The 27,832-nt window shown below is 46.7% G+C and overlaps 1 protein-coding gene across 4 annotated transcripts; it reads left to right on the forward strand.

Annotated features, from left to right (window-relative positions):
- The first annotated feature begins 7,406 nt into the window (after window positions 1–7,406).
- On the forward strand, window positions 7,407–26,130 carry Mon1a (MON1 vesicular trafficking associated A). 4 transcript variants are annotated; one of them, XR_015626691.1, is made up of 8 exons: window positions 7,407–7,665; window positions 20,388–20,472; window positions 21,987–22,126; window positions 23,001–23,486; window positions 24,210–24,511; window positions 24,753–24,975; window positions 25,623–25,770; window positions 25,864–26,130. XR_015626691.1 is itself a non-coding variant. In XM_087562383.1 (7 exons), exons 3-7 carry the CDS (start codon window positions 22,000–22,002, stop codon window positions 26,002–26,004), a joined length of 1,668 nt encoding a protein of 555 aa, XP_087418509.1. In that variant the 5' UTR covers window positions 7,407–7,665; window positions 20,388–20,472; window positions 21,987–21,999; the 3' UTR covers window positions 26,005–26,130.
- The last annotated feature ends 1,702 nt before the right edge of the window (window positions 26,131–27,832 follow it).

Raw genomic sequence — 27,832 nt, forward strand, 5'->3', positions numbered from 1 at the left:
GAAGTGCACCAAGTGCTCAGGGAGTGAACATAGCCATGGAAAGGAGGGGCTTCTAGTAGAAGGGTGTGTAAGGCAGTGTGAACAAGGAGAACAGGTTTTTTTCCCTTCTGGGATGTTGGTGGAGAAGGAAGGTCAGCTGGGTGATTTCTCTGCCTCTCTGAGCTACCAGGCTTTTACAACAGTGCCTGCATTTAGAATTTAGTTTTTTTTTTCTTTTTTTTTTTTCGGAGCTGACCAAACCCAGGGCCTTGCGCTTGCTAGGCAAGCGCTCTAAGCTAAATCCCCAACCCCAAAAATGTTGTTTTAAAAAACTAAATTCTGGGGTTGGAGATTTAGCTCAGTGGTAGAGCGCTTGCCTATCAGGCGTAAGGCCCTGGGTTCGGTCCCCAGCTCTGAAAAATAGAAAAGAAACAAACAAACAAACAAACAAAAAAACCCAAAATTTTGGCATCCCAACTTGTGACAAGAGCCCACGAACAGAGAGATCACTCCAGCTGAGGACAAACTGAGAAGCCATCAGTTGGTAAGCTATCTGGGAAGTCCTCAAGAGAGAGTTAAGGGGGGCTGGAGAGATGGCTCAGTGGTTAAGAGCACTAATTGCTCTTCCAGAGGTCCTGAGTTCAAATTCCAGCAACCACATGGTGGCTCACAACCATCTGTAATGAGATCTTCCAATGCGTCTGAACAGCATATTCATATACATGAAATAAATAAATCTAAAAAGAGAGAGAGAGAGAGAGAGAGAGAGAGAGAGAGAGAGAGAGAGAGAGAGAGAGAGAGTTAAGGATGGGAAGCCCAGGGTTTGGGGATTTAGCTCAGTGGTAGAACACTTGCCTAGCAAGCACAAGGTCCTGGGTTCAGTCCCCAGCTCCGAAAAAAAGAAAAAAAAGAAAGAAAGAAAGAAAAAAAAAGGATGGGAAGCCCAGTACAGAAAGCTTCAGGACCCTGTGTAGAGCTACTCTAGATGGCTTGAAAATAGAAAGTGAAAAGCTAAATGGTTTAACTGGTATATTGGCTTAATACAAATGACAATTATTATCATTCAGGTAATTTATACTTAATTCTTTTTTTTTTCTGAGTTATTTATTTTGCTCTTGCCCTTACTCTTCTCTGCTCTTGTGCCCTCTTTGTCCCTGTCCCTTCTCTCCCCATTCCCCCCTTCCCCACCACATGCCCATGGCCGGCCTTTCCTCTCCTCTCCTCTTCTTCTCTCATTAAACCTCTCCATGTGGAAAAAAAAAAGAGTTATTTATTTTATACATGTGAGTACACTGTCACTGTTTTCTGACACATCAAAGAGGGCAATGGATCCTCATTACAGATGGTTGTGAGCCACCATGTGGTTGCTGGGAATTGAACTCAGGACCTCTGGGAGAACAGTCAGTGCTCTTAACTGCTGAGCCATCTCTCCAGTCCCTATGCTTTATTCTTAGTAGCCATAGTGGCTTTCTGTACCTGCTCAAAGAAAAAACATTTAAAGATACAGGAGGAAGAAAAATATGAAAAGTGTATTGATAAGATACAAGCCTTAGGGGCTGGGGATTTAGCTCAGTGGTAGAGCGCTTGCCTAGCAAGCGCAAGGTCCTGGGTTCGGTCCCCAGCTCCGAAAAAAAGAAAACAAAACAAAACAAAACAAAAACACTGCTCTGGGTATAATTAAAGTCCAGACAACTTAAATAGATAAAACAAAAAATTCAGGAAAGACCAGAAAACAAGTGTTTGGGCAAACTTCTATAAATGATCAGAGACCAAAACTGAAAATGCAATTAAATGGCATTCAAATTGAAGGTTTAGTAGACATAGGAGCAGATATAACAGTAATTTCACCAAAATCTTGGCATGCAGATTGTCCTCTTTAGGAGGTAAACATTCAGCTTCTAGGAATTGGAACTTTAGCTCAGGTAAAGCAATGTGCAAGATGGGTCTGTTTTATGGGGCCAGAAGGACAAATAGGAAAAATTAAAGCTATACGTGACTAATATAGCCATGAATTCATGGGGATGTGATTTGTTGCAGCAGTAAAAAAAAAAAAAAAAAAAAAAAAAACAAACAGATGAACATTCCTCCAATCTCAGGAAACAAAAAGCAAAATAAATAATGCTTCTGAGAAAAATACTAATAGGTCTTATCAAGAACAGCCACAGACTGTCCAGGTTGCCAGGACATATTGTGTGCTGGCCTTTCAAAGGTACCGCGTGCTCTACCTTTAAAATGGTTAACTGACAAACCTGTTGGATATAATAAGCTTTTTGAGTTTTCTTTTTTTTTTTTTTTTTTTTTTTTTTTTGGTTCTTTTTTCCCCGAGCTGGAGACCGAACCCAGGGCCTTGCGCTTCCTAGGTAAGCGCTCTAACCACTGAGCCAAATCCCCAACCTTGAGTTTTCTTCTTAAATAAAAAGGGGTTTGTTGTTGTTTAGTATTAAAAGCCCAGGTAAGAGATTTAAAATGTTTTAAGTAAATCCAAAGGGTTACTACATTTCAAACTTGTTTTCTAAGTCTCTAAGGTTTGGAGCAATTTGGAGCCAAGATAAACTATTTGAACAAGACGGGGTGAGAGCCCAGGCCTTTAATGCCAGCAGAGACAGGAAGATCTCTCCAAGCTAGTTGGTTTCTCCTTTCTAAAGTGTTACGGCGGCGGTTCACACCTTTAGTTTGAGTGAGCAGGCTTCCATCACAGCATCTGGCTCCTGAAACTGCATTTCAAAAGAATCACACGTATAGAGGGCTGGAGAGATGGCTCAGCGGTTAAGAGCATCAATTGCTCTTCCTGAGGTCCTGAGTTCAATTCCCAGCAACCACATGGTGGCTCACAACCATCTGTAATGGGGTTGGGTGTGTCTGAAGACAGCTACAGTGTGCTTATATAAATATTTTATAATGTATTTATATAAATACATTAAGTAAATAAATAAATCTTTAAAAAAATCAAACGTTTAGATTTCAGTTTTTAAAACAACATCTCCTGGTGTTTGTATTACTCGAGCCGTTTCTTAGAGGTGGCCAAGTCACACAGTAGGCGTTCCGTTCTTGCTTTATGGTACTGGGGATCCCAATGCTCTACCAGTGAGCTGTACCTCCAGCCCCATTTCCTTGGGTTGTTAGGTGTGAGTCTTGCTATTGCTCCTGACTGGCCAGGGACTGGACAAGTAGACCAGATGGCCTTCGGTCTGTAGTAATCATCCTGTCTCTACCTCCCACGTGCTGGGATTATAAGCAGGAGACATTACAACTGGATTTTTTTTTTAAGAGCCTACTCTCTAGCCCCAGCTGGCCTCTACCTTGTAAAAATCATTCTGCCTCAATCTCCAGATCATTGGGATTATAGGTATACACCATCATGCCCAACTCATTTCTTTATTAATATTCCAAAAGAATCAGCTATAGGTAAAGTTTATCACAATATTCACATAAAAATCAAAACATTGATTAAAATTTTTGTTTTGTTTTTGTTTTTGGTGTTTTGAGACCGTTTCTCTGTTTATCGCTGACTGTCCGGGAACTGACTCTATAGACCAGGCTGGCACTTTACAGGTTAAGCAGTTCTTCCCCCCAGTCCTCATTCTTGCTCCAAAGTACAAAAGCCCCATCAGACAGGAAAGAGTATCTATTTACTGGGATGAGATGGTAAGCTTGCATCTCTAAGATTTGTGCTTAGCCACTCTCAGGAGCAAGCCACTATAGCTATGCTTGTTTGTTTGTTTGTTTGTTTGTTTGTTTGAGAACAGGTTTCCTGTAGCCCAGGCTGATCCTCCTGTTTCTACCTCAGAAGTGTTGATTACAAGTGAACCACTACAACAGGTGGTATTTTTTTCCTTCTGTACACAAACTGAATGGTGTCAGTCACAGACTAGCCTTTCTACAAAGGGAGTTCCAGGTCAATCAGAGTTATAGAATGAAGTCTTTTCTCAAAAAAAAAAAATGAGGCCATTAGATTGCAATAGTTTATCTTAAAATATACCAATAATGGGCTGGAGAAATGGCTCATCAGTTAAAGGCACTCATTGGCTGCTCTTCCAGAGGTCCTGAGTTCAATTCCCAGCAACTACACGGTGGCTCACAATCATCTATAATGGGATCCAATGCCCTCTTCTGGCATATAGGTAATAGATGTATATAGAGGTGATATACATAAAATAAATAAATAAATAATCTTTAAAAAAAATACCAGTAGCATCACATTGTATAATATAGGTTAAGTAGAGCCAACCCCTTTTGAGACCTGTTCTCAGTAGGCTACCTAGTCTGCGTGGAACTCACTTGTAGGCAAGGCAGGCATTGACTTTGCCGGTTTTCTGCCTCAGCCACGAATCTCACCTTAAGTCATCACAAAGTTCAGAACTGATATAGGTGGAGGGCGCACCATAAGTACAGTATGCAGAAGGTGAAGGCGATAAAATTGTGAGTTCCAGGCCTATTTAGGATGCTCAGTGGGACTCTTTGAACAAAAAAGAACAAGAAAAAGAGCAAACAAAAAGTCAGTGTTTTAGCAGGCGGTAGTGGCTCAAAACTTTAATCCTAGCACTCTGGAGGCAGAGGCAGGTGGATCCCTAGAGCTTGCTGGCCAAAGCAGTCTAGTCAACCAGTGAGCTCCTGGGTCCATGTTACATAAAAGTGGGATGATGCCGAGGAAGTTTTAGCTTCCATTCTGCTGCTGTGCTACAACATTCTGACCAAAGGCAACTGAAAGGAGGAAAGGGTTCAGTTTAGCTCACAGGTCACGGTTGATCCTTGAGGAAACTCGCTCAGCACAGGAACTCAGCAGGAACTGGAAGCAGAAACCAGGAAGGAAGCCACGCTACTTGCTGGCTCGCTCAAGCTTAGTTTGCTTTCTCATATAGCCCAGGAGCACCTGCTCAGGGAGTAGTACTAACCGCAGTGAGCTGGGCACTCCTACATCAACGAACAACCAAAGGGCTGGAGAGATGGCTCAGCCGATAAGAGAACAGACTGCTCTTCCAGAGGTCCTGAGTTCAATTCCCAGCAACCACATGGTGGCTCACAGCCATCTGTAATGGGATCTGATGCCCTCTTCTGGTATGTCTGAGGACAACCACAGTGTACTCATATAAAATAAATAAATAAATCTTATTTTTTTTTTAAAAAATTAACAACCAAAACAATTCCCTGCAGACTTTCTCATGGGTCAATATGACCTAGACAATCTCTTAACTGAGACTAGATTCACACACACACACACAAACACACACACACACACACACACACCCCTGCACATATTCCCACACATATGTGCACACACATAAACACAGAACATACATATGCACACAAAGCAAGAATGAGATTCTAAGAGAAATACTGACATCCATGTAGAGACTCGAACTGGTAGCTAGAAAGCTTTCTATTTATCTTCTATGGAGATCCACTCCATTGGGGAGCTGCTTGCAGCTATTGAAATACAGCAAAGATACCTCTGTGTCAATTAGAGAATAGGAGACCTTTGAGAACAGTAGTTCTCAACCTTCCTAATGCTGCAACTCTTTCACACAGTTCCTTACATTGTGCTAATACCAACCACGATTATTTTCTTTTTTTTAAGATTTATTTATTTATTTATTTATTTATTTATTTATTTATTGTATATAAGTACACTGTAGCTGTCTTCAGACACACCAGAAGAGGGCATCAGATCTCAATACAGATGGCTGTGAACCACCATGTGGCTGCTGGGATTTGAACTCAGAACCTCTGGAAGAGCAGTCAGTGCTCTTAACCACTGAGCCATCTCTCCAGCCCCCCACGATTATTTTCATTGCTACTTCATAGCTGTAATTTTGCTACTGTTATGAATCACAATGTAAATATCGATATGCAGGATATCTGGTATATGACCCCTGGGAAAGGGTCATTGGACCCCCAGAGGGGTTGAGGTCTACAGGTTGAAAACTGCCGTTCTGGACTAAGGACTGAAGCTCAATGGTACTTGTTGGCATGTGTAAGGCTCTGGGTTCCAGCCCCATTACCACACAAAGACAATTCTTCCCTTAGACTCCTATAGTGAGACAATATAAAAGTATACAGAACGAACCTGTATAAATTATATTTACCTCAAGGTAAGGAACCTGGAAAGCTGAGCTAGCAAAGAGAGGAAATCCTGAGAGACCTATAGAGACTTGGAGAAGCTCCACTTCCCTTCTCACAATCTGTTACAAAGAGACGAACTCTCTCACATGGGAAGCTTCCCTTATCCAACATTCAAGGTTTTTTTTTTTTTTAATTTGAATTTTACTTTTATTTATCTGTTACTTATATGAGTACACTGTAGCTGTCTTCAGACACACCAGAAGAGGGCACTGGATACCATTACAGAGGGTGGTAAGCCACCATGTGGTTGCTGGGAATTGAACTCAGGACCTCTGGAAGAACAGACAGTGCTCTTAACCGCTGAGCCATCTCTCCAGCCCAACATTCAAGGTTTTAATAACCCTATGCAAGCTATGTCTAGTAAAAGATCACAGCTTGTCATCATGTCAGTCATACACAGGACAGTATTATGGAGCCAGGTTTCAAACTGCACAGGAAGGAGAGGGGGAGATCTCTCTAACTTCTCGATAGGACTGTGTGGAACACAATCAACTGACCACCTAAGGGAGTTTGTCAAACTGCAAGGGAAAGTCAGAGGCCTCTGACTTTGTCCTTCATCCCAGAACTATTGGGATAATTAACCATGAAGCTTAAAATGTGTGCAAAGTGCTTCAGAGAAAATATAAATAATATTAGTCATTCCCTAATTTTGCTTCTTCAAATGGTCCCCTAAAAATAAGGGCTGCTGGGAAAACTTGTTTTCCTGTTTTTATTACTTTGTGTCTAGGAAATTATAAGCAGTGATTCCTTGCCCTTAGAAATCACCAGGGAGCTTTTTAAAATAACCCCGATGCCTAGTTCCTCACATTCATCCAATTAAGTGAAAATCTCTAGGGTAGTGTCCAGGCATTAATTTTTTTTAAAAAGCTCCTCAGGTCAGTCTATGCTAAATGTTGAGAACTGCGCCTTCTAGAGCCTTATACTAATATACTGTGACCAATCTTAAGGTTTTTTAAGCAAGTATTTTTGAGCCGCCCACGTCCTTTACAGTCTATGTGGCGGGGCTCACTAGTGGCATTTATCCAGCTCCCTAAACTTACATTGTTTTTCCATGATCGGCGAGGAAATAATGATGTTCGTTCCAGTCCCTTGAAGTAAACCTCTAGTGGGCGTTTGGGTGGGGGGGGAGGGTAAAGGACGGGCCTCTAAGACACGGAAGAAGGTGGTGCTAGGTGAGGCAACCCTAGACCTCGGTTAGACCCCGCCTCTGGCATCGCCAGGCTCCCGAGCCCGGAACCGCTCCCGCAGTGCTTTTGGCTGCGGAGAGTTACGGACTACATTTCCCACAATGCACCCAGGGGCGGGCTGGGGCTGTCCAAGAGGCTGGAACGGGGCCTCCGCCACCAGAGGCCGGTGAAAGCTGTCTTCCTGCGCCGGTGGCCGGTAAAGGGTCGGCAGGAGAGATCAGTTCCTCCTCTGTGGTCATGTCTGTATTCTCCAGGGGCGGTAGCCCCACGAAGTTGTACCCTAAGGCCAGGCACGGCTGGACACTCACATCTCCCCAGGGGACTGGCAGAGGGCAGTGACTGGCACCCTTGGTAGGTCCTGTGTTCCCCCAAGAAACAGGTGAGTTCGACTGCCAACCCACGTGGCCTGGGGGCGGCGAGAGGCGGGCAAGCTGTCATCTTTAGAAGGAGGGGCTTGAAAACTGGGTGTTGGGGGTCCCGGCCATCTGCTGCCCCGATAGGAGTACTGCGTCTTTTTGGGGTCCTTTAGCCGGCTGGTCCCAGCTGGGCAATACGAGAAAAATGAAGTGAGAACTCATCCTTTGGCCGGGAGGGCAATGTCCCATAGGCAGCAGATATCAACTCCCAATTCGGACATATCCGGCCCTCAGAGTTCTCTTTAAAAGCTACAGAGGATGGTGGAATGAACCAGACAGCTCTTGAAGGATCTCGGGCTTGAAGTTTCGTTCTCAAGAGTGCAAACTAGGCTGCCCTTAAATTAGGTGCCCTTTCTAGGTAGAGTTTGCTTGGGAACTGTGAGCAGCCTTTGTCAGGAAGGGGAGTGGCCTCTAGAGGTGACAAGGAGCTAGGCTCTTTGTAGACAGAGTAGGCATCCTGCTAAAGCAGCCACAGTACAGTCTCAATTGAGTCCTGTCTGTCATACTTTCTGAGTCGTCCTCCCAGGTAGACCAAAGGAGTCAAGACCGAAGGCGAACAGGTTCCGGTCAGAACAGGAAAAAGGATCAAGGTTATTTGGAGCCAGAAAGGAGGGGCTTTTGCAAGACCCTCTTCTCTCAGGAGCAATCTGAGGGAGGCACTTTAGAAGGATGGATAAAACCAGTATTTTGTTTTTCGTTTGTTTTGTTTTGTTTTGTTTTGTTTTGTTTTGTTCTTGGTGATTTTGCACACTGGCTCTGCCTTGAGCTTCTAGGAAAAGTTACATGCCCTGGGGGCACTTAGAGGAGCTGCCTAAAAAGTGTTCCTGTAGAGACTATTGGAGCTGTTCTGAGGTAACTTCCTTACAAAACTACTTCAGGACCAGCCTTCCAGGAGCACTAGCTACAGAAGTTAAATCTCCATCGGAAGTGGGAGATGGGGTTTATCTGATCCTCTCAACCTTCTTGCCTGAGTGGGTCGGTATCCAGAAACCTGTTTGCTTCACCAGGCCTTCTGGTTGGAACCCCAGACTGACCTTGGAAAAGATAAGGATGCTATGTGATCTCACAAAGAAGGGAACTGTTGTGGAAAAAAGTACCTGCTAGCTCTAGACAGCCTACCCTCCCTTCCCTGTGCAGGTCCTATGCTGGGACACTCAGAAACACTGGATTTACTTAACACTCAGAAGCACAAAAGGTGTCCTGAGAGAGTGGGTCTTCAGGACAGTGGGGCTGGTGTAGAACTTGTTTGGACTTTGAAGCTAGAAGTACAAGCCACACAGAGGGCATTGTGCAGATCTAGGAGGTAAATAAATTTGGGAGAGATATCTAGGAGCAGCTGAGAACTATTTCTGCAACCACAGCGAAAGTGAATTGCAGTTTGCCTGGTACTCTGAGGCCCATGGCTCTTTGACCTAATGTCCCAGGGGTCGGGGGTGGGGTGGGGGGATGTCCCCTCAAACTAGAGCTCATACTTCCTGAGGTCGGAAGTATGTTTCATCAAGTCATTCATCAGGCCCTGACTGACTGAGAAAATTTACAAAGGATTAATTTGCAGGACAGAGACCACTGGATCTGCATATAAATGCAGTCTGAGTGCTAAGAATGACCACAATGAACTAATAGCTGCAGCTGAATACATGATATACTTACTCTGTGTAGCCAGATCACGTGTATTATCTCATTTAATCTTCCCGCCCCATAAGTCATTAGCGGCTGTTTGCAACCTTTCCACACCATCTTATAAATGAGAAAACAGACCAGTAAAACCAGTTCCTCTAACTACACAGCTGCTTTTCCTGAACACTTGATCACTTCTAAAGACAAGCCGTCTCCATAGGCAAGAGTTTTGTTGCCTGACCCCAGGTACACTTGAACTGGGTGTTTTTCACAGACCTTTCCTTTTCTTTTTTTTTTTTTTTTCTTTTTTCGGAACTGGGGACCGAACCCAGGGCCTTGCGATTGCTAGGCAAGCGCTCTACCACTGAGCTAAATCCCCAACCCCCCTTTTCTTTATCCTCCAAAGATATTTATGTGTTCAGTGCTGGTTTAATTCCTCCTGCATAGGTCTAATGTAGCCAGCCACAGGGCGACCTTAGATCTAGGAAAAACAAAAGTCAGGGTGAGCAGGTATACTGCTGATAAGGTATTCCAGCTGCAGCCTGAAGTGAGGGAGTGAGTCATTGTGCTAGGAAGAGATAATAATTGACTTCAGGTGTAGGTAGAGTAAGGGCAAAGGTCAAGTGAAGCGGGGTTCAGGATAAGCTGAGCTGATATAGGAAAGGGTGGGAAGCAAGGGTAGACAATATGCTCAGAGAAATAAAGGAGAAAGGAGAAACCAAGGAGGCCTTGTGCCACTAGGAGGAGGTGACTTTCTTGCTAAATAAGATACGACAGTATAGTGAGCAAAGGAAGGAGGCTCACCTTGATTACATAAGGCAGACCTGGTGGGATGGTTAGGAGGTTGTGGGGATAATGGCGTCTTGGACCGGTCAGATAATCATAGAAGAGATAAGAAATGGTCTACTATTTAGCCCGGTGTGGTGGGTGTGGTGGCATTCCCCCTTTGATCCCAGAACTCAGGAGGCAGAGGCAGGCGAATCTCTTGAGTTCAAAGCTAACTACATAGTGAGGTCCGTGGCAGCCAGAGCTACATAGAGAAGCCATGCCTCGAGAAAAGAAAGGAAAAGAAGTAATGGTCAACTATTGGATATAGACATTTACAATTTTGATGAGTTATTCTGAGAAAGTTGGCCATTCTATCAGGAACCTCTTATCATCTCCCTCCCACTATCATTTACTTATTTTTAAGATTTTAATTATGTGTGTAAGTTAGAGGAGGAAGTGGTGCATGTGTGTGCAGTACCGACAGTGGCCAGAAGAGGGCACTGGATCCACTGGAGCTGGAGGTACAGTCAGCTGTGATCTGCCTAACCAGGGTACTAGGTATCAAATCCAGTCTTCTCTGAGATGAGAACATACTCTGATCTAAATCGCTGAGCCATTATTGCTTTTTATGAGACAGAGTCTCACATATCCCAGGTTGGCCTCAGACACATTGTACAGCTGAAGTAATTAAACTTGTGTTCTTCTTGCCTCGTCTTCCAAGAGTTGGTCACCCACATCTGTTTGTTTATTTGTGTATGTGAATGTGTGTGTGTGTGTGTGTGTGTGTGTGTGTGTGCCTGAGGAGGCCAAAAAAGAGCAATGGGTCCTGGGAGATGAACTGTGATTCTCTGCAAAAGCAGCCAAAAAAACCAAACCCCCCCCCCAAAAAAAAAAAAAAAAAAAAACCTTAGCTACTAAAGCTCACTCCAGCCCTACCCATTGTTTTTTTTTGTTTTTTGGGTTTTTTTTTGGTTCTTTTTTTTTTTTTTCGGAGCTGGGGACCGAACCCAGGGCCTTGCGCTTCCTAGGCAAGCGCTCTACCACTGAGCTAAACCCCCAACCCCTAAATATTTAGGCTTTTCTTTTTTTTTTCTTTTTTTTTTAAACTTATTTATTATGTACACATCATACAGCTTTCTGCCTGCATGTATGCAATTACAGGCCAGAAGAGGGCACCAGACCTGATTATAGGTGGTTGTGAGCCACCATGTGGTTGCTGGGAATTGAACTCAGGACCTCTGGAAGAACAGACAGTGCTCTTAACCTCTGAGCCATCTCTCCAGCCCCATGTTTTTTTTTTTTGTGTGTGTGTGTGTGTACATACTGGGGCCACAGGTAACTTAAATATAATTTCTCAGGTGTTGTGCCTTAGGTGTTCTCCACCTTGCTTGTTTGCTATTAAACTTTTTTTTAATTGGGTGGGGGGGAGGTGTCGACGTGTGAAGGCCAGAAAATGTCCCTTGGGAGTTCTAGGGATCAAACTCAAGTTGCTAAGTTTGGCTGCAAGTGTCTTTACCTAGTGATCCAGCTGGCCGGCCCAAGTTTGGTTTTGGTTTTGGTTTTTCTGTTTTGCTTTGTTTTTTTGTTTTTGAGACAGGGTTTCTCTGTGTAGCCTTGGCTGTCCTGAAATTCATTCTGTAGACCAGGCTGGCCTAGAACTCACAGGGATCTGCCTGCCTCTTCCTCGTGAATGCTAAGATTAAAGGTGTGGACTACCACTCCCTTGCCCAACCTTGGTTTCTGAGACAATGTGTCTCATGGGTCTGTAAGGCTAGTTTGGTCTTAGTGAGTCCCAGGGATCTAGTTGTCCCCACTTCTCCAGCACTGGGATTTTGTGCATGCACCATGCCCAGCTTTTTACAGGGGTTCTTGGGATTCAACTCAGTCCTCAAGCTTGCAAGGTAAGCATTTAACAACCGGGCTATCTCCCCAGACCCATATGTGATATTATGTATCAACCCAGAACTTCATGTACTGTAGGCCAGAACTCTATCAACTAAATTACATCCCTAACCCCCAGTTTTGGTTTTTCTTGAGACTATGTAGCTCTGCGTGGTCAAAGTCATGGCTGGCGGTGATACCCTTGTCTCAACCCTTTGACGTTCTGGGACTGTAGCTATGCACCACTACTACCACAGCCTCTGACATTATAGATTTCTCTCTCTCTCTCTCTCTCTCTCTCTCTCTCTCTCTCTCTCTCTGGTAAAGATAGGTTCTCAGGTATCCCTAGCTGCTCCCCCCCCCCCCCCCCCCCGCGCAGGGCTAAGCGTGCCATGTCACCGTGTCATATTTTGAAGATCAAATGGAGCTACAGCCCCATCCCCTACTGTTTATTTGTTTGTTTTGGAGATAGCCTCACTCTGTAGCTCTGACTAGCCGCAGACGTACAGCAACCTTCCTGCATTAGCCTACCAAGTTGGAGATTTTAAGCCTAAGCCATAGCACCTAGTTTTGTGCTTTTTAAAAAGACAGCACCTCATCTAGACCAAGCTGACATCACACTCACTGTTCTCTCTAAAGATGCCCTCGACCTCCTGACCCCTCCACTTTCATCCTCAAGCATACTAAGCAAGCACTCATACTCCTAGATCCCCACTTACACCATTAATCTAACCTCCTCCTCCTCCTCCTCCTCCTCCTCCTCCTCCTCCTCCTCCTCCTCTTCCTCCTCCTCCTCCTCCCGATTATTATTGTTTTTTTTAGAAAAGGTTTCTGTGTAGCCCTGACTGTCCTGGAACTGACTCTGTAGACCAGGCTGGCCTTGAACACAGATCCACCTGCCTCTGCCTCCTGAGTGCTGGAATCAAAAGCATGCACCACACCACCCACTACCATCCACATTTTTTTCCCAAGACAGGTTTGTCCATGTCCAGGCTGGCCTCAAACTCAGACCACCCCCCCTCCTGCCTTTGCCTCCCAAGTTCTGGGATTAAAGGTGTGAGCTACCACTGTCTGACTGGCCATATTATTATTATTTTTTACTTTTTTTTTTTTTTTGGAGCTGGGGACTGAACCCAGGGCCTTGTGCTTGCTAGGCAAGCGCTCTACCACTGAGCTAAATCCCCAACCCCTATTATTATTTTTTAAAGATTTATTTATTTCATGTATGTGGATACACTGTCGCTCTTCAGACACACCAGAAGAGGGCATCAGATGCCATTACGGTTGGTTGTGAGCCACCATGTGGTTGCTGGTAATTGAACTCAGGACCCCTGGAAGAGCAGTCAGTGCTCTTAACCACTGAGCCATCTCTTCAGCGCCATATTCTTTTCTTTTTTTTTTTTTTTTTTTTTTTTCTTTTTTTCGGAGCTGGGGACCGAACCCAGGGCCTTGCGCTCGCTAGGCAAGCGCTCTACCACTGAGCTAAATCCCCAACCCCCGCCATATTATTTTCAATAGGAAAATTAATGCCAGTAAGTTAAAATATTGGGATATAAGATGTTTAAAATTGGGGTTGGGGATTTAGCTCAGTGGTAGAGCACTTGCCTAGCAAGGCCCTGGGTTCGGTCCTCAGCTCCAAAAAAAAAAAAAAAAAAAGATGTTTAAAATTTCTCCTCATCAAAGCTCATTGCTTTTACTTTTATTTCTTTGTTATTATTGCGCACGTGTGTGTGTGTGTGTGTGTGTGTGTGTGTGTGTGTGTGTGTCTGTGTGTGTTCACACTAGAACAAGTCCACATGAAGCCCCTCATTCTCAGGAAAGCTGTTCACCTCCTATGAAATAGGGTCTCTCATTAGCCCAGTGAGGCTATTGGCTGGCCAGCAAGCACCAGGCATCCTCTTGTCTCTGCCTCCACAGTGCTGGGGTTGTAAGTGGTACCAAACCCAGCACCTTCTCATGGGTTCTGGGGATGGGATTTGTGCCTTCTTGTATGCTGGGTAAGCATTTCACTCACCAAGCCATCCCTGATGTCGTCCCTTTTGGCTTGGATCGACTGATTTGTTTATCTTTGGATTTTTTGTTTGTTTGGTTTTTGGTTTTTGGTTTCTTTGAGATAGGGTTTCTCTGTATTGCCCTGACTATTCTGGCTCTTAGACCAGGCTGGCTTCAAATTCTGGATCCTCCTGCCTCGGCTGCTTCCCGAGTGCTGGGATTAAAGGCCACCACAGCCAGGCTAGCTTGGCTTTTAAAGATGTGTGTTTATTGTTGTTGTGTATATATATGTCTCCATAAATGCATGCCACTTGGGTGCATGCCTGTGGAGGCCAGAAGAGGACATCCATTTCCTGCCGTGGGACTCACAGGCAGTTGTGGGCCTAATGTGAGCCTGAGAACCAAACTTGGCTCTTCCAGAGCAGCAGCAGTATTTTTACTGCTAGCTACGCTTCCAGTCACTCTCCCCACTGGTTTGTTTTTTGTTTCTTGGGTTTTTGTTTTTGTTTTTTTGCTTTATTTTTGTTTTGCTGTGTGGGTTTTTTTGTTGTTTGTTTTAAGACAAGGTATCATTTAGGCAAGTCTGGGTTTGAAGTTGCTTGCTTTGTAAATTAGAATGACCTTGAACTCCAGGTCCTCTGTCCCGACTCAAGTGTTTAGATCTTGGGTGTGTGCCACCACACCTAGCAAGAAACATTCTTCAGAAAAATTGGGAGCTTGGTTGGAGTATGTAACCTTAAGATAACAAACGAGACAGTTCCTTGTATACGCTTGCAAATCAGGAGGAAGCTTGAGGTGGGATCCACTAATATGCAGAGGTAACTTACAAGACTGGAATGAGACCCCATAGGCACTGAGGACAGAGAAGAGAAGGGAGGACTGAACTCTGGACCACTCCAGTCAGAACTGTAGAAAACACGCACATGGGTAGTCCATTAGTTAAGAGAGCCAAGAAAAAAGAATGGCGTTCTGGAAGCCAACAGCCATAAGTGTTTCAGCAGAGAAGTAAGACAGGGTTGGTGGCATAGTTCCAGAACTTGGGAAGAAAGAAGTCAATCCCCTCAAGTTCAAATCCAGACTGCACTATTTAGAGAACCTCAGACCAGCAGAGTAGCCTTAACCACTGTCTGAAAATACAAAGATGGGCCACGGGCTGCAAGAGGAAAGGGGGGCAGAGACAGAGGAGAGGAGAGAGGATGAGAATATATCAGGGGTACCTGTTACCACTCAGGGGTGAGGTGAGTTGATCTTGGAGGTCACTGGGAATAATGTCTAGATGTGGTGGATTCCAGAGAGAACAGGAGAAAGGTAGGTGCTGTGGCAGAGACCTTGCTGTTTAAGAGTTGTCTGTGGACTTTCCAAGTTTCCCAAGCTCTTAGCTATGACACCAACTCTAGGCAGCTTTGACTCTGAAGTATACACTCTGAGCTTATAAACCATCTTCTAGCTATGTTTTCCCATGTTGCCGGATGTGAGAGGCAGTGTTCTGAGATGGCCGAGCTGTAAGATGCTAACAGAATGGACCATTGCTTAGATCGAGCCACTCAGAATGATTACCAGATGGGGACTGAAGAGATCATTCATTCAGCCACTGAGCGTTTTCTCAAAGCCATGAGGGTGGGGATCCAGCGCGCGCGCGCACGCACACACACACACACACACACACACACACACACGGCTTAGTTTGGGTTTTTATTGATATGGACAGACACCATGACCAAGGCAACTCTTATAAGGGACAACATTTTATTGGAGCTGGCTTACAGATTCTGAGGATCAGTCATTACCATCATGGTGGGAAGCATGGCAGTGTCCTGGCAGGCACAGCCCTGGAGGGGCCAAGTTCTACCCCTTGTTCTGAAGGCAGTCAGAAGACTACTACATTCCAGGCAGCTAGGAGGAGGGTCTCAAAGCCCACCCCCATAGTGACACACTTCTTTTAACAAGGCCATACCTCCTAATCGTGCCACTCCCTGGGCCAAGCATACACAAACCTCATAGTATTTGTCATCTTGAGTCTGGAGTGACGTACAATCCACAGATGGAGGACACACCTGTGATCCTGACCTTGAGGCTGCGAGACATTCACTTTTGATCTGGATCTTGAGGCATTGATTTTCTGGATCATGAAAGCTTAGGCCCAGGCAAGGTGGTATAAACAGCAGTCCTCCAACAAGGCTGTACCTCCCAATAGTGCCACTCCCTAGGCCAAGCATATTTAAACAGCACAACATAACAAGCCAGGCACCTCACAAATATCGTGCAACTCCACCTCCCAGAAAGGCAGAGAGGAGGGGTGCTTAAATCTGCTGACTTCCAGATTAGCTGAGAAAATGTGAGACACCTGATGATGTCTGCCGCCCACAGCTGCACACAGGTACATAGAGAGACAGGCTTATACATACACACATAGACAAACCAATCTGTCCGGCCCGAAATCAATCTTCTGAAAAATAAAAATGGCAGGGCCTGGAGAGATGCTTCAGCAGTTAAAGAGCACTGGCTGCTCTTCCAGAGGTCCTGAGTTCAATTCCCAAACCACATGGTGGCTCACAACCATCTGTAATGAGATCTGATGCCCTCTTCTGGTGTGTCTGAAGATAGCAACAGTGTACTTATAAATAAATAAATCTTAAAAACCAAAAAGAAAAGAAAAGAAAAAGAAAAACGGCAACATTTAAGAAAGAGAAGACGGGGTTGGGGATTTAGCTCAGTGGTAGAGCGCTTGCCTAGGAAGCGCAAGGCCCTGGGTTCGGTCCCCAGCTCCGAAAAAAAGAAAAAAAAAAAAAAAAGAAAGAAAGAGAAGACATGGGCTGGAGAGATGGCTCAGCGGTTAAGAGCACCCGACTGCTCTTCCAGAGGTCCTGAGTTCAATTCCCAGCAACCACATGGTGGCTCACAACCATCTGTAAAGAGATTCCATTCCCTCTTCTGGTGTATCTGAAGACAGCTACAGTGTACTTATATATAATAAATAAATAAATAAATCTTAAAAAAAAGAAGAGGGGTTGGGGATTTAGCTCAGTGGTAGAGCGCTTGCCTAGCAAGCGCAAGGCCCTGGGTTCGGTCCCCAGCTCCGGAAAAAAAGAAAAAAAAAAAAAAAAAGAAGAAAGAGAAGACATGGGGTTGGGTATTTAGCTCAGTGGTAGAGCGCTTGCCTAGGAAGCTCAAGGCCCTGGGTTCGGTCCCCAGCTCCGAAAAAAAGAACCAAAAAAAAAAAAAAAAGAAAAAAAAAGAAAAGAAAGAGAAGACATGCTTCCAGACCCATGGTAGATTTTGCCTGCTCAAAAATGTAAAGCCCCAGGGCTGGAGAGATGGCTCAGTGGTTAAGAGCACTAACTGGGGGTTGGGGATTTAGCTCAGTGGTAGAGTGCTAGCCCTGGGTTCGGTCCCCAGCTCCAAAAAAAAAAAAAAAAAGAAAAGAAAAAAAGAGCACTAACTGTTCTCCCAGAGGTCCTGAGTTCAATTTCCAGCAACCACATGGTGGCTCACAACCCTCTGTAATGGGATCTGACACCCACTTCTGGTGTGTCTGAAGAGAGCAACAGTGTCCTCACAAATGTTGTAAGACCCCATAGTGGCCTTACCTCAGGAACTCCACCCACAGAGCACAGATTGACCAAGTGACCGCTGCAATAGCAAGAGGGTATAAGGCTTTTAATCCACGTATGTGGGGTTGCTCATCCACGCAGGGAGAGCACACAACTTTTATTTGTTACAGAGGGCAGACTTCAGCAACAGGGTTAGCTGGCCATTCTCATTGGTGGTACACAGGACAAAGGATCTGGTCAGGTATTGGCTGGCCTGCTCAAGGGGCTGTTCTTGGCTCAGTTGGTCACTTTCCTCGTCCAGCCCTATACCTGGCCTTGGAGAATCACTGGGAAAGGGCTAAGTTGGCATGTCCCTTAGAGGAGGGGTGAACTGGGTGGTCGGGCAGGGTCAGGATGCTACCCTGTGGTTGTTCTCAGAATTTACCACAGGGAGGGGTAAGGGGTCTTTCCAAGAACAGTTGTTTTTTGTTTTGTTTGTTTTGTCTTAATTAGCTTATTCAGAATCTTGATCACCAAACCTTTACCATATCACTGGGCATCCTGACGTCAGATGTATCTCAGAAAGGTCACAAGTTTGTCATAGGCATCCTGAGCACCAGATGTATTTCTCAAAACCTTGTTTTTATAACTTTGTTTCTCAAATCTATGAAACTATTTATTCACAAACATAAAATAAATAAACCTTAAAAAAAGAAAAAAGAAAAAAAAAAAAAAAAAGAAAGCCAAAGCCAGGTGTAACTCACAACTTTAATCCCAGCACAGGGGAGGCAGATGCAGGAAGAGGGTAGCCTGGTCTACAGATTGAGTTCCAGAATAGCCAGGGCTGCACAGAGAAACTCTGTCTCAAAAAAAAATTGTTTTAATAAAATAGCAGCAGGAAAAATGGCATGGTAGCTAGAAGAGAATTAGTGATAAAATGGAGTACTTCTTCTGGTTTTGTTTTGTCTGTATCTGACTTTGATTTTGTTTTGAGACAGGGTCTCATGTATTTCAGGCTGGCCTTGAACTCCCAATCCCCTTGTTCTACCTTCTGAACTCTGAAATTACAGGCATATTCTACTGTAAGCCACCCACCCTTCCCACTTTCTTTCCTTCTTTCTCTCTTTCTCCCTTTCTTTCTTTCTTTCTTTCTTTCTTTCTTTCTTTCTCTCTCTCTCTCTCTCTTTCTTTCTTTCTTTCTTTCTTTCTTTCTTTCTTTCTTTCTTTCTTTCTTTCTTTCTTTCTTTCTTTCCTTTATAGTTTAGCTGGTATAGCCCAGACTGTCCTCAAACGCTAGATCCCCTGCCTCTGCCTGTGCCTGTGCCTCCCCAGTGCTGCCTGCATCCCTCTGCCCCACAGTAGCTATTCATGAGTGATGGAGTCACCTTTGGCAGAGGAAGCCTGGGCTGTAATGTAAACTACTCACTGGGACTCATCATCTTCCTCTGCAGCGCTGGGATGTCCCAAAAGAACTGTCGGTCAACTCAAGTTTTGCCCATTGTCTTCTCTGACAGGATCTCTCTGTGTAGCTCTGGCTGTGACAGAGCTCCTCCTGTCTCTGCCTCCCAAATGCTGGGATAAAGGGATGCAGCACCACAGCCAGCTCCAGTTTGTCGTGATTTGTTGTTGTCGTCGTTACAGTTGGTTTTAGATTTATTTATTTTATGTATGTGAGTACACTGTAGCTGTCTTCAGACACACCAGAAGAGGACATCAGATCCCATTAGAGATGATTGTGAGCCACCATGTGGTTGCTGGAAATTGAACTCAGGATCTCTGGAAGAGCAGTCGGTGTTCTTAACCACTGAGCCATCTCTCCAGCCCCTCCACTTAGTGCTTTTTAAAATATATTGTCTCTTTTCTGTAATTCTGGCTGGCCTTGAACTTGGCTCTGTAAATCAGGCTGGCCTCAAACTTACAGAAACCCAACCACCTTAGCTTTCCCCAGGCTGGGGTCAGGGGTGGGCGTCCACCATCATGCCAACTCTGGTAAAAGCATAGGAGGGAACCATGGTAGAAGAAGTTTCAATTCCTGGGTCAGGTTCTTCCCTCCTGTAGTAACATCAGTCAAACCCCAGGCTTCATTTCTCAGCTCTGTAGACTAACCTGATCAGAGCCGTGCCCTGAATCCAGTACTTAACCCGCACAAACTTCAGAGCATGCTAATCCGCGCTTGAGCTCTTTTGAGACAGGGTTACACGGTGTATTTCAGGCTGGCCTTGTCACTATGTAACCCAGGCTGCCCCAAAACTGTCAACAATCCTTCCAGCTCAGTCTCTCAGATATTGTACAAATACTGGCTACCCTGGCAGTGCTACTTCCTCCTGGCCCTCTTCCTTTATTATCTTATTTTATTCGACATATAAAAGTTGTACTTTGTCTTTTCGTGAATACAGGGCTCATGAGATGGTTCAGTGGGTGAAGGCACTTGCTGCCAAAATTGAGTTTGATCCTTGAACCCTACATGTGAAAAGCCAGGTGCAATGGTCCATCTCTGTAGTCTCAGTACGTCTAAGGTGAGACAGAGGCAGAGACAGGAGAATCAGCAGGAAGTTGTGAGTCAGCTAGCCTGAGCACACTGCACAGTGACAGAAACAAGTCTGCCTCAAAGTGGTAGGAGAGAAATGACTCCTGAGAGAGTGTCCTCTGACTCTGCACGTGCATTGTGGTACATGTGCCCCTTTACATACACAGTCTCACAGACACACACACACACACACACACACACACACACACACAGACACATACAGAGACACACACACACAGAGAGACACACACACACACAGAGACACACAGACACACACATACACAGACACACACACACACAGACACACTCCGGCACACACAGAGACACACACTAAATAAATATTTATATTTGTTTATTTATTGTGAGACAGGGTTTCTCTGTGTAGCAGAGTCCTGACTGGCTGTCCTGAACCCAGAGATCTGCCTGCCTCTCCTTCCTGAGTACTGGGATTAAAGGTATGTATCACCATGCCTGGCACACACCTTTAATAATTTTTAATTTTCGGGCTAGAGAGATGGCTCAGTGGTTAAGAGCACTGACTGCTCTTCCAGAGGTCCTGAGTTCAATCCCCAGCAACCACATGGTGGCTCACAACCATCTGTAATGGGATGCTCTCTTCTGAAGTGTCTGAAGAGAACCACAGTGTACTAATATATAAATAAAATAAATAAATCCTTTAAAAAAATAATAATTTTTAATTTTCGGTCCCCAGCTCCAAAAAAAAAGAAAAAAATTTTAATTTTCAATTATCTTAAAGATTATTATGGGGCTGGAGAGATGGCTCGGCCGTTAAGAGCACTGACTGGGGGGTTGGGGATTTAGCTCAGTGGTAGGGCGCTTGCCTAGCAAGCACAAGGCCCTGGGTTCGGTCCCCAGCTCCGAAAAAAAGAAAAGAAAAGAAAAGAAAAAAAAAAGAAAGAAAGAAAGAAAGAAAGAGCACTGACTGCTCTACCAGAGGTCCTGAGTTCAAACCCAGAAACTACATGGTGGCTCACAACCATCTGATGCCCTCTTCTGGTGTGTCTGAAGACAACTACAGTGTACTTATCTATAATAAATAAATCTTTAAAAAATATTATCATGTTATTTTGTGTGTGAGGATGTTTTGCTCCTACATTCATGTATGTCCATCCTCTATGAGCCTGGTATCTGAATGGAGCTAGGATTATAGGCATTTGTGACCCACCCTGTGGGTGTTGGAAATGGAACTCAGGTCGTCTGGAAAAACACGTGCTCATAACTGCTGAGCCATCTTTTTAGCCTCTAAATAAATCATTTTAAATTCAGATAAAATGTATGTTTTCAAGCTGGGTGTGGTGGAGCAGGCCTGTGAGCACAGTCCTGGAGGCAAAGGCAGGTGTGTTTGAGGCCAGCCTGGTCTACGCATCAGGCTCCAGGACAGCCAGAGCTACATAGAGAACCTGTCTCAAGAAAAACAAAAAAATTAAAAGCATGTTTTTGAAACAAACTAATAATAGCAGCTAACACTGTCAGGAGAGCTGGGACGATTGAGTGGGAGACAGAGAATGAACAGCATTTCTTTAGGCTTCCGGTGTTTCCAAGTTTTCAGCGATGAATGTGTCTTTTTATGATCAGAAGAGGCACATGATAGCTGGGTATAGCTCAGTGGTAGAGTGTCCACCTACTGTGTACAAGGCCCTTGTTTCAGTTTTTGGGAGAGGGAGAAGGAAGGAGAGATTGTAGCTTTTAAAACAAGGTTTTTCTATGTAGCCACAGCTAGATGGTACTCTGGGGAATTCCTCTGACTCAAGTCTCCGGAGCCCTAGGATCATAGATACCAGCCACCACAGCTAGAAAATGTGAATTTTCTACAATTTTTTTTAAATTTGTAAGAGAGTACTCAGAAGCCATCCCCAGGTTATTTTTAGTGGGGTCCTGGTAAGAAACTCACTATTAACCGCACTGATGTCTCCTTTGCCCTCCATGATGCCCTTCTCTTACCTCACAGGACAGCCCAGAAGATGGCTGCTGACATGCCGAGGAAGAGAAGCGGCGAATGCCCCGAGGGCACACTGGCTCCTTCCACCGGCCAAAGTGTGGAAAGAGCTGAGAGCCCCACACCAGGGCTGACCCAGGGAATGGAGCCAGGTATGGGCAGAGGCCAGGGTGGCACAGCCAAGCCTGCAGGGGGAGGCAGAGTTCACAGTTGAGCTCTCCTTCCTTCCTACACATACATTTGCCCGTCACTAGTCAGGCATCTGTCATCTGCTGGGCACTCTACAGAAAGCAGGGCTTTGTTTACTGCTTCCTTTCCTCGTCCTTTCCTGTCAACACAGGCTCTCTCTTATTGTTCTTACTTTTTTCTTTTTGCGGGGGTGGGGGTGGGAGTGGGGGTGGGGAAGCCTCAGGCTGACAGTTGTCAGTGGTATGGTAGCCTTCCTCTATGGATGGAGAAGGTAAGTAAGCCTGCGCTCTTGGGGGATACCACTGGAGTGACTATAATTGGTCAGTGTTGTAAAGGAAATCAAAGAGAAGAATGACACTGTCTGTGGTTGAAGGTCAGGAGTATAAGTACCTACATCTTCCCTGAGAGCTGACGTGTACCAGAGGCTGGTGATGCCTGCGGGTAAACAGCAGGTGCAGGGCTCCTAAGTGTAAGTGTTGAGGGGTCCAAAGTGCAGGCCAATAAAGGCCGGTGTGTTTGGAATGAGCAAGGGGTAAGCTGTTCAGTGTTAGTAAGAGGTTGGCAGATACCAATTTCCAATGCTGCCATGAGACCTAGGGCTTCTAAGTTGTAGATAAGCATGGTCTGAGGAGGAGGAGGAGGAGGAGGAAGAGGAGGAGGAGGAGGAGGAAGAGGAGGAGGAAGAAGAAGAAGAGGAGGAGGAGGAGGAAGAGGAGGAAGAGCAGCAGCAGCAGCAGCAGCAGCAGCACCAGGAGCCTGGCCCCATCTCCTTGGTGAGTGGTGAGTGTCTGGCAACTGCCACCTCTCTAAGCACCAACCAGTTCTCTTGTTCTACAGGTGCTGGGCAGGAGGGTGCAATGTTCGTCCATACACGTTCCTATGAAGACCTGACAGAGTTAGAAGATAGGGAAGCTTCTGGGGACAGCCCCAAAGAGTATGTTGGGAGTCCCCCACCACTGCCTACAGACATACGCCAGATTAGCCAGGACTTCAGCGAACTAAGCACCCAGCTGACAGGTGTGGCCCGAGACCTGCAGGAGGAAATGCTGCCAGGAAGCTCTGAAGACTGGCTGGAACCCCAGGGGGCGGCTGGACGACCAGCCACAGAGCCCTCCCAAGAGAGCTCAACTGAAGGGGAAGAGGAGGATGCCACAGAGGCATGGCGTCTCCACCAGAAGCACGTATTTGTACTGAGTGAGGCAGGGAAGCCTGTGTATTCTCGCTATGGGTCTGAGGAAGCGCTTTCCAGCACTATGGGTGTCATGGTTGCCTTGGTGTCCTTCCTGGAGGCAGACAAGAATGCCATCCGCTCCATCCATGCAGGTGAGCCGCCTGAAGAGGGTTGTGGGGAAGGCTCCGGTGGCAGGGTTATTCATACCAAGTTTGGACAGACAGACAGACAGACAGACAGACAGACACACACACACACACACACACACACACACACACACACACACACCTAGAAACCTGGGTTCTTTACCTGACAGACAAGTGCTTCCATGTTTTGCCTTATGCTCTCGCTGCACTTAGGTTAAGAATAGAGGCCTCCAGAGGTTGGGGGGCTGCAGTAAGAAAAGAGTTTTGCCAACAGAAAGGTTGAAAGCCTCCAGGGGCAGTGACAAAAGAATGAATAAGTTTAACAACAAACAGTCATCCCAGATCCTCAGCCCAGATCTCTTGCTAATTGAGTTAGCGTTTACCATAAAAATGTGCTTTCTTGAGCTGGGGCCTGGTGACGTCCATCTACCTGTAAATCCCTGCTCTCGGGAGGTGGGGGCCGGAGAATCAGCCTCAGCTCCATTAGCCAGTCCCAGGCCAACCTGGGCTACTCTCGCTCTCAAAAAGCAAACAGATAAAGAAAAAAAATTGGTAGTTGGTGAAACAAATGACAGGGAAGTGAGGTGACTGGCTAACTTCACCGATAAGCCCCTTCAGAGCTCCCAGCAAGAAAACCTTGGAAAGTGAAGCTGTATACTCACTGGGAAAGCCTATCCGGGAGGGCTTCTGGGAGGAGGGCTGAAGCTGACCTCCTCCCCACACCCTCAGATGGCTACAAGGTAGTATTCGTGCGCCGGAGCCCTCTGGTGCTGGTGGCGGTGGCCCGCACGCGGCAGTCGGCCCAGGAGCTGGCGCAGGAGCTACTGTACATCTACTACCAGATTCTGAGCCTCCTTACCGGCGCGCAGCTGAGCCACATCTTCCAGCAGAAGCAGAACTACGACCTGCGGCGCCTGCTCTCGGGCTCGGAGCGGATCACCGATAACCTGCTGCAGCTAATGGCTCGAGACCCCAGTTTCCTGATGGGTGCGGCGAGGTGCCTGCCTTTGGCAGCGGCCGTGCGGGACACGGTGAGTGCCAGCCTGCAGCAGGCGCGTGTTCGCAGCCTGGTCTTTTCCATCCTGCTGGCCCGCAACCAGCTAGTGGCGCTCGTGCGCCGCAAGGACCAATTCCTGCATCCCATCGACCTGCACCTGCTTTTCAACCTCATTAGCTCCTCCTCATCCTTCCGTGAGGGCGAGGCTTGGACTCCCGTGTGCCTGCCAAAGTTCAATGCGGCCGGCTTCTTCCACGCACACATCTCTTACCTAGAACCCGACACCGACCTCTGCCTGCTGCTGGTCTCCACTGACCGTGAGGACTTCTTCGCAGTCTCTGACTGTCGTCGCCGCTTCCTGGAACGCATTCGAAAGCGGGGAGCCCATTTGGCCCTGCGGGAGGCGCTGCGCACACCTTACTACAGCGTGGCCCAAGTAGGCATCCCTGACCTTCGCCACTTCCTCTATAAATCAAAGAGCTCAGGACTCTTCACCAGGTGAGAGGAGGCACTGCTTCAGGGAGACGAGAATGCAGAGATGGGGGAGGCTGGTTGGTCCTGAGACCTGAGACGCAGCCCTGAATCGGACCACTCCTTTGAGAGTGTACCAATATACGGGGGCTGATTTACTCTGGCATCACTCGCTGGGCACACACCTCTCTACTTCAGTACTCATAAGGCCTGGAACAACTTGGGAAAGAGGCTGGAACACAGGGTTTCCCACGTCCTTTGCCCTGTAGCAGCTCTGCTTTTTGAGGTAATTTTGATCCAGGCCAGGATGCAGAACCCCCACCCCCCAACCACCGCGCGCGGCCCCCGCCCCTTCCAATAAAGGAGCTGGGCTTCCTGTTCCCTCCATTTTGGCCCACGTTTCCCAGCTTGCCTTGCTTCACTCTAGACCTGCTACTCTGTTAGATACCTAAACTCAGAAACAGCCTCTCCAAGGACGGGCCACCGTGAACCTGGCAAGGGGGCAGGGCTCCTTTCTGACTGGGTAGTCTTCTGTAGCCAGAGGACAATACCTTCCCCTTAGGGGCGCACCTGGAGAACAGGCAGTAAAATCTCCCTGTCCAGAAACATATTTCTAGATCTCCAGAGAAGACAGTGGAAGGCCTTCCTTTGTGAACCCACTTCTCCATTTGCAGTCCGGAGATTGAGGCCCCATACACCAGTGAAGAGGAGCAGGAGCGGCTGTTGGGCCTCTACCAGTACCTGCACAGCCGTGCCCACAATGCCTCCCGCCCACTCAAGACCATCTACTACACAGGCCCCAATGAGAACCTCCTAGCCTGGGTAAGGTGGCCCCAGACAAACTGGTCTTACAGATCCTGGGTAGATGCCACAGGCATACCTATTCCAGATGATGACCCTCTGCCCCTCCTCCAGGTGACAGGTGCCTTTGAGCTCTACTTGTGCTACAGCCCACTGGGAACCAAGGCATCAGCCGTCAGTGCCATCCATAAGCTGATGCGCTGGATCCGTAAAGAGGAAGACCGGCTCTTCATCCTCACGCCCCTCACCTACTGACGGAAGTGGGAAGGCACACTGGGCATGGGAAGCCATGGGAGCCTCCAGGTGAGGCCGGCTTCCTCTGCCCAGCCAGCAGGCAGGGACCGTGGGCTGGTGCGTGCATTAAAGTGCGTTGGAAAGACACGTGTTGCCCTTTGTCATTGGTTCTTTGTTCTGTTTTGTTGGATTTTGAGACAGGCTCTCTCTATGTAGCATTGGCTGTTGGAACTCACTATGCCCAGGCTGTCCTTGAATTCACAGAGACCCTGCCTGTGCCTCTTGCATGCCGGGAGTAAAGGTGTATGCCAGCACGTCCAGCCTTGTCACCGGCTCTTCCCGTCCACTCGTACATACGATCCTCTTCCTGGCCATTCACATTCCTCATACAGGGAATGCTCACTTGAGCCCTTCCACTTCAGCCCCTTTGCCAGCATCAAGCCATTCACATGTGGAGTCAGATTCTAGTCTGGGGCCATTTTGGTTCCACCAGAATCCTGCCATACATATTGCCTCCGTCTTTATCCATACCCAGTTCTCCCAGTGCTAGCCACTCCTTTTACTCCCAGAAGCATGCTTTGGAGGACAGCAACCAGCACTCCGGCTGTGGCTCTGGTTTATGGGCTGCCGTAGGGAAGGCCAGGCTGAACTGAGAAAGACAAGTGGGGATGACCTTGGCCGACTTCTGGGTAGGAGCCCTTGGCAAGGCAAGCCAGTGTTGAGTGTGACTGAATTCCCAGTCTAGTCTCCCTATAGTCTCAGGCCTCTGGGGACAATGTTTAGGCCTTCCCGTGAAGGGCTGTCTGTCTTGGTTCCTATATCTCAGCCATCCAGTTCATCAACACAGCCTCCCAAGATAGAGCCAAACGAAGCCCACTTGATCTCTGGAGCCTCCTAGGAGTAAGTGTTCCTTAACAAGGTCACCTGATGTGCTAGGTCCTTCCTCAGCCTGTCCTACATGAAGTCCTGTGGACACTCCCAGGAGCCTCAGCAGTAAAGAACTGGTTCCATTCACTCCACCATAAGACCATTGGGCAACCCAGGGCATAGTATGGGAGGCCTCTAACTTGCTCCTGGTTTGGGGGGGAGGGGGTGAGGTTCTGGTCCTGCTACAACCTAACCAGCATTGATTAGAGAAGCAAAAGGCCTAATCAGAAGAGTGCCCAGTGGATGTGGTCTTCTGGCTGTCAGAACCACCTCCGTACAGTCTCAGAGAGTAGGGCCCCATGAGAGAACATGTATGAATTAGCAGGGCCACGTTAAGGATGCACTGTGACAGCTGTGCTTACTTAGCAGCAGAATGGCTGTTTCTGGTTTCAGCCTAGACTGTGTGAGAGTTAACAGGCAGCAGGCCTTCCTCCCCGGCTCCTAAGATCCTCAGAAGCATACACTGAACTCCTGCCCCGGGTCTCTTTCCTAGTGATTGGGTGCTACGCCTCCACTTGCTCTTGACCAGGGATTCTAGATCAACCTTTTGGGACCGGTGGGATGCAAAGACAGACATCGCTGGATGTTCACATCAGCAGTCAGCCCCTAAGTGCTTCTGGTAGCCACTCTAGCACCTGTAGGTGTTCAGCTTCTGCAGTTTAGCATCAATTCTGATCAGGAATAAGGAAAGAGGGTCAGAGATAACCTTGTGTACCTAGGACAGCAGGCATCTAGGAGTGCGGGGTTTACCTATTTGGAGCTCAGGGATGAAATGACAGGCAAGTAAGGAGGTGTTCCTAACAGAGGCACCAACATTTAGAAGGAGAAACTGATATAACTGTTCTACGGTGAAACTGGCAGAGTCCACAAGTCCAGGGATTTTTCAACCTCCAGATAAAATTACAGCAGGCAAGTCCCTTAG

The sequence above is a fragment of the Rattus norvegicus genome, chromosome 8, assembly GCF_021556685.1.
Source record: "Rattus norvegicus strain SHRSP/BbbUtx chromosome 8, alternate assembly SHRSP_T2T, whole genome shotgun sequence".
NCBI classification, from domain to species: domain Eukaryota; kingdom Metazoa; phylum Chordata; class Mammalia; order Rodentia; family Muridae; genus Rattus; species Rattus norvegicus.

What these genes read in the sequence shown, in the direction of transcription:
- Mon1a (XM_087562383.1), top strand. Translation starts at nt 22,000, where the DNA reads ATGGCTGCTGACATGCCGAGGAAGAGAAGCGGCGAATGCCCCGAGGGC. An exon ending in GACCCAGGGAATGGAGCCAG is followed by an intron (nt 22,127 to 23,000) that starts GTATGGGCAGAG and finishes CTTGTTCTACAG; the next exon opens with GTGCTGGGCAGGAGGGTGCA. An exon ending in AGCTCAGGACTCTTCACCAG is followed by an intron (nt 24,976 to 25,622) that starts GTGAGAGGAGGC and finishes CTCCATTTGCAG; the next exon opens with TCCGGAGATTGAGGCCCCAT.